At 56.5% G+C, this 6,323-nt stretch overlaps 1 protein-coding gene across 1 annotated transcript in view; it reads left to right on the forward strand.

The window, feature by feature from the left end:
* The window catches only part of LOC144948549 (CMP-N-acetylneuraminate-beta-galactosamide-alpha-2,3-sialyltransferase 4-like), a 36,143-nt gene extending 31,438 nt beyond the window's left edge, over positions 1-4,705 (forward strand). The window contains exons 5-10 of the mRNA XM_078878117.1: positions 1,383-1,510; positions 1,960-2,023; positions 2,421-2,516; positions 2,890-3,037; positions 3,748-3,900; positions 4,180-4,705. Of these exons, the coding sequence (XP_078734243.1) occupies positions 1,383-1,510; positions 1,960-2,023; positions 2,421-2,516; positions 2,890-3,037; positions 3,748-3,900; positions 4,180-4,281 (691 nt within the window). The 3' untranslated portion in view covers positions 4,282-4,705. The remainder of the gene's footprint in view (positions 1-1,382; positions 1,511-1,959; positions 2,024-2,420; positions 2,517-2,889; positions 3,038-3,747; positions 3,901-4,179) is intronic.
* Positions 4,706-6,323: the final 1,618 nt, after the last annotated feature.

Below are 6,323 nucleotides of genomic sequence, written 5' to 3' on the forward strand. Positions count from 1 at the left end.
AATTTCCATCTGGTACAGATACAATGGGAGGCTGATCGATGCCCGGGTGCGGTCAAGGGATGGCTCCCTATTGCCCAACCATGTTATGTATGCCGATGATCTTGTAATTGCTGCTTACTCAGAGTAGGAGTTGGAGGCGCTGCTGCTGAACCTGGAGCTTGCCACTAAGAGGTAGGAACTTACCATCAGCCCCTCCAAAACTAAGCACCTGCCTGGGTATTTTGTACCATCGGACATTCCACCCCCACAACTCCCAATTGGTGATAGGGCAGTTGTGGAGAGAGTGGAGAGTTTCCCATACTTGGGCAGTGTGCTCATGGCTGGCTCCAGGTTTGATAGCAGAGGTCTCACTCCGAATCAGTCGAGCGGCATTATCTTTTCATAGGTTGCGTAACGCTGTGTGGAAGCTACCTGATCTGTTGCTCCACACGAAGCTTCAGATCTTCTCGGCTATTGTCATTCCCTACCTTCTCTGTACTTGCAAAACGTGGACCCCCCTTGTGGAATATCTTCGCCGGTTGGAAGCATTTGGACTGTCCTGCCTGCCGTCAATCCTGGGTTTAACCAGGCTGGATTGTGTGAGCAGCTCACATATCCTTGAAAGATCTGGGCAGGGTCCCATCGGTGAGCTCCTTCGGCGGGCAAGGCTGCGTTGGCTGGGTCATCTGGCCCTCATGCCCAGCCACGGCATGCCTAAACAGCTTTTGTTCGGCCGGATCAGGGGGGCTAGGCGGGCGCGGCACGGGCTATAGAGGAGATGGAGTGATGTGGTGCAGGGGGATGTGGAGCTGAGTGGACTTGCCGATGACTGGTACCAGCGGTGTCAATATCGGCCTCAGTGAAAGAGGCTCGTGAAGGACACTACTGGGCAACAACGGAGGGCGGAGGAGCGACGCTCACAACAACGAGCGGAGCGCCGGGTGGCTAAAGCACAGCAAGTTGGCACAGTAGGGGGCACAGGTGGTAAATCAGCCAGTCATCTCGGTCATCTCAGTCAGTCGACCCGTGGCACCTGGGTCTGCCCCGTGACCTGCCAGTGGGCGTCCGACACTTCACGTGGCCTCAACGTCCACATAGCCTGGCACAAGCGTCGCGGTGACGTCACTGCCACTTAGTGGTGATTGGCGATTGTTGTTGTGTCTGAGTGGCTGTGTCTGTGTGTCTCTGCAGGGTGTTGGGCCGTCACCAGCTCTGCTCAGGCGGCTACATACGAAGCGTTCTTCACGAAAATAAATTCTCGTGAGTGCTCGCCACACCACACGGCACCACGTCCACTAGCACACACCACACCGCCACCACGCCATCCCACACCAGACACACCGCACCACGCCAGCACGCCGCGCCCCAGCGTCCGCCGGTGCTCCGCGTGTGTCGCCACGCAGCGCGGTGCGGAGGATGCACAACCCCTTCGTCACGTGGGGCGACGTGGCGCGGACGCTCTGGGGCATCATCCCGCTGCTGCCGCCCCTGCGCACCGTGGACCGCCTGCCGTACTTCTCCGAAGGAACAGGTCGTGTGCGCCCCCCCCCCACTCTGCCCACGTGCCCCCCCCCCCCCCCCACTCTGCCCCTGTGGCGACTTTTCTCCCACGCCAGCCAAGTAACGTCTTGGGACAAGGCAACGGGCAGGACGAACCCACGCTTTTTACCGCACCGTACGCGGGGCGCGCCGGGGGACTTGAACTGTCGGGACGCTTCTAGGCGAGGGGCCCCCCACCCTCTTAGACACGGGTCCTCGTGAATAGCTCATCAGAATTGTTGTCCTCAAATACCACGGTGGCCTCTATACCCAAAGCAAACATGGGTCGTGGTGTCGAGTTACGAGGATCCAGCGTATCGAGTTGGGCCAAGATCGGCTTGAGTGCGGGTTCGTGTTTAATTTCACGGCCTTCATCTACCCAACCACCCCCCCCCCACCACGACATCCCCCTCTCCCCCCTCCCCTCCTCCACGTGTGCAGAGAGGCAATACCAGGCGTTGTTAAGAGCCGTGCCGGACTCAACGGTGCCCTGGGAACTATCAAGGTGACACCGCATTTCCACCCATCCCCTTGCATGTGGTCTTTGTATGCGTTTGTGTAAACACACACAACCGGTGGGGAGCGATCGTGTGGTGGTTCAAGCGTTGCGCTACGAACCCGGCGACCCGAGTTCAATTTTAGCTTTACGGCCAACACCCAGTGACGATTATCCGAAACGGTCCCGGGGCCTCCCCGAGGGTCGACTCAGCCTTAAAATGAGTACCCGGTGAGATGCGTGAAAGTCAGCACTGGGGAGACAAATGCGGCCAGGCACGGTCCTGGCCACGCCACCCCGTGGTGTGCCGTGCCAATCTTCACAGGTGCTCGCCAACAGCTCTTGCCCCGAGTCTGTTAAAGGCTATATGGGGGCTCTTTGTCTTTGTGTGCGTGTGTCCGTTTAGGCATGCATGCAAGAGATGCGTGGTTGTGGGTAACGGATTCGTGCTGAGCAACAGCTCCCTGGGCAAGGAGATCGACAAGCATGACATCATCATTCGGTAGGCAGGAGCACAAAGTATTAACCAGGGTGCCCAGTCGGGTCGCGACTGCAAACCTCGGCAGATTCCTCCACCCTTCTTGAGAACTGCGACAGATCGTTTCATCTCATCTCTCGCGTTCCACCACCACCACTGCCGTACGGCACGTCAACATGGCACGCTCACCAACCCGCTCGCTTGCTCACTCGCCACACCGCAGGTCACCTTTCTGCGTCTTCCCTCGCACTGCTGCTCCACTTTGGAACTTGCTCCCAACGCCTCAAGCTGTCACAAGAGCAGCCTCGCTCAATTCACGAACCGCATTACTCTAATTTCTATTGCAGCTTTGATCGTGCTGCGACTTCCCACCCCCATGTGCCCCCCCCCGCCCCAGAATGAACGAAGCTCCCGTGACCGGCTACGAGCAGGACGTGGGCTCCAGGACGTCGCTGCGTCTCTTCTACCCGGAGTCCTCGGGGCTGGAGCGGGCGCTGTGGGGCCAGGACGCCCGCTCTACCCTCGCCGTCTTCGTGCCCTACAAGGTGCAGGACCTGCTGTGGCTGCGCGACGCGGTGGAGGGCTTCGCAGAGGAGGCCGCCTCGAACGAGCTGCCCTACCTGCTGTGGCAACTCGGCTACGTCGAGAACATCTCCTCCGCCGCGGTGGCCGCAAACGACAGCCGGCGGCCGGGGTTCATGTGGCTGCGGACGGGGACGCGGGACAAGGTGCGTAGGGGGGCCGTGGCGTGGGGTGGGGGGGGTATCGGGACGGACGGTTGGGACGCTCGGGACGTGTGGAGGAGGGCGGCGAATGTGGGATCCTCGTGGTGGCGGCGGTGAGACAGGCCGCGCTGATGCCGTGCTCGCCGTGGTCGCGCGCAGAAGCAGCGCGTCCACGTGTTCTGGAGGAGGGTGGCGACGCGGCTGAGCTACAGCCCCAAGCGCATCCGCATCCTGCGGCCGGACATCATCCGCTCGGTGGCCTTCGACCTCCTCAAGTTCGCCAAGAAGAAGCAAGTGAAGGTGCGGCCACTGTGCATGCTCGTCGTCCGTCCCGTCCGTTCGAAAGGTTCACGTTTGAAGTCTCTGAACTCGCTTGTTCGTCCATCTGTTGGGCCATTGAGTCACGTGTTCATCTGTCCCATTGCTTTGCTCACGCCTTCCTTTATCGGTCAATTCACGTGTGTTCATCCGTCCGTTAATTCATCATTCACCGCCACCAACGACGACTTTCCTCTGCGTCCGCGAGCCAGAACTGCCAGGTCCCGACCATGGGGCTCATGGCGCTGGGCTTGGCGATGCACTTCTGCGACGATGTCTCCATCGCCGGCTTCGGCTACAACATGAGCGCCCTGCAGCAGCCCGTGCACTACTACAGCAACGTTACCATGGTGTCCCTGCTGGCAGTGAGTACTCCTCAACCTACCTCTACTACCCCCTATCCCTTCTTACCACTACTACCCCTCCCACCCCCAGCCGTGCCTGTCAACTCAGCCTCCAATGAGCACCTGGTGCAGTGTTTAGACATCGCCACGACGGCGAAAAAGGTGGCTGGGGGCGTGACCCTGGCCACTAGCACCTGGGGCTGTGCCGGCCTTCATCGGTGCGAATAGCAAACAGCACTTGCTCCTCCAGTCTGACGTGGCTGTATGGGGGTGGGTCGTTGTCTTCGTCCGTGCGAGCAGCAGGCAGGCTCCCACAGCATCCGCAGTGAGCAGCGGCTGCTGCGGAGACTCATCGCCGTTGGCGCCATCACCGACCTCTGCTCCTCCGCGCCCAGAGACTGAGGTCGCTTGTCGGACGTACCTGGAGCCAGATACCCGGAACCAAGACACCGTTCCTGAAGCCAGGTCTAGGAGCCTTGCTGAAGCATTTCTCTGGAGCCACACGTGAAGCTGTATAAAGGACCGGACATGGATTTGCCACGTGAGCAAAGCCCGGAGCCAGATCTGGATTTGTCTTCTAAAGCTGTGAATAGATTTCTGGGCACGTTGCTGCACGAGCAGTCAGGCAACCGACTGTATTCGGTGCTGAACTTGGGGGGCCGAATCTGAAGCCACGCCTCAAATGTACTTCTTGAGCCGCGCACGGCGCAGAACTTGAATCCAAAAATCGCTCGTTTGGAACACCACAGCACACGCCTAAACACCTGCCTGTACAGACACCTGCCCTGCAGATACACCTATACAACACACACAGACACCACCCGAAGCTCACATACCCTGGGCAATGACATACAAGGGCTCCGTTAGCCCGCCTCACTTGCGCAGATTTCTAACACGTTTGCCTTAAGCTGATTTCTGACAGCCGTGGATTTTTCCGTGACTTCGACGGGAAGTGCATCCACAGGTCTATGCAAATTTACGTGAGCGAGTATTTCCATATTTTAAAAGGACAAATACCTACCCTTCACCAAGCCCGGGGCCAAAGTTTGAACGCATCACTTCTCTGGATACAAAGGCCCCAGTGTTTTAAGTTATGTTTAAGCGAATAAACAAAAATTCTTATATATCCAGCCTCCTGTAGTTGATGTCCGGTCTCTGTTGTTATGATCGGCTCGCGTGCACAAGGGCCCCACGGATGGTCGCGTCGCGGGATCACGGTAGATGGTGGCGGCTCAGCGGGTGAACTTTATCCAGCAGTGGATAGAGGCGAGTCATAAAAAATTAACCCGTAAAAACAAAGTTTTTCACTAAAAATCCTTTATATGCGTGGCGGCTAGAGTCCTCTCGTCCTCTGGCTTGAGATGGCTGCCACCTATGGGTCAGATGATTGCCTGCCACCATTAAACAATTGGTAATTAAATATAAAAAAAATCCTAAAAAGTGTAAAGTTATGGAAAAAAAATTTCACGAAAATAAATTGTCACGCACAACGAGTCTGCAAAATGTCAGCTCGATTGGATCACGGGAAGTGGGTTAAAAAACGACCGAAAGATTTGCACGTTCGTAAGCGAGCAAGCAAGTGAACTTAATATAAAGGATTTAAAAATGCTCATTTGTAACGGGCACAATTCCCACTCGCCCGAAGGCAGCGACCCTGAGTCCAGCTCAGAGACCAGCTCGGTTCACGTCAAATCCCATCGCTCAGGCTGTCTGCTGTTTGCACAGAGCTTCAATCGGTTCCACGGGGGGGGGGGGGGGGGCGGACTCACCGGATTCTGCGTTAGAACCTCGGGCTGCCGAATCGGCACGAGTCCATAAGCACACTGGCCCTGGTACAGGAACACAATCGCCCCCCAGAGGCTGCTAAAGATCCTCTTTCACCACAGAGGTGGGTCACAAGCGTTTCACTCAACCCCCTCGCCCGCCTCGCCCCCCACAGGGTGGGGGATGAGGCGAGGGGGGGGGGGCTACTGGGCGCCAAGTCAGGCACCGTCAACTCGACAACAGTGCCTGAGTAAACTCGTGCGGGGCCTGTAACATGTTATAAAGGGGCCCTAAATAAATAAAGTACTTGCATAGTAAAGTAATTGTATTTTTTCATTTGCTATACAACCAGATAATACGACAAATCGCTAACCTTGAACACCCAGTCGTTGATAAAAGTTGAAGGCAGTCTAGTACTATAGTAGTAGAGCAAATGCAGAATCACTGAACCGGAATTGATAGTCTTCTTGGTTCTTTCGGTAAAGCCCGTAGAAGGGAAATAATAAAATAATAAAAATAAAACATAATAAAATACAATTCTCACGACATTTCGACCACAACGCAAGCAGCCGTCCTCAGGTGAACAACAGGGCTGCCGGAAAGACAGCGTCTGAATGAACACCACCAAGCTTGGCAGCGTATATTTAAGCTGGGTTAGAGGAGGAGAGAGCCTTGACAAA

Source organism: Lampetra fluviatilis, chromosome 50, assembly GCF_964198595.1.
Source record: "Lampetra fluviatilis chromosome 50, kcLamFluv1.1, whole genome shotgun sequence".
In the NCBI taxonomy this organism is placed as follows: domain Eukaryota; kingdom Metazoa; phylum Chordata; class Hyperoartia; order Petromyzontiformes; family Petromyzontidae; genus Lampetra; species Lampetra fluviatilis.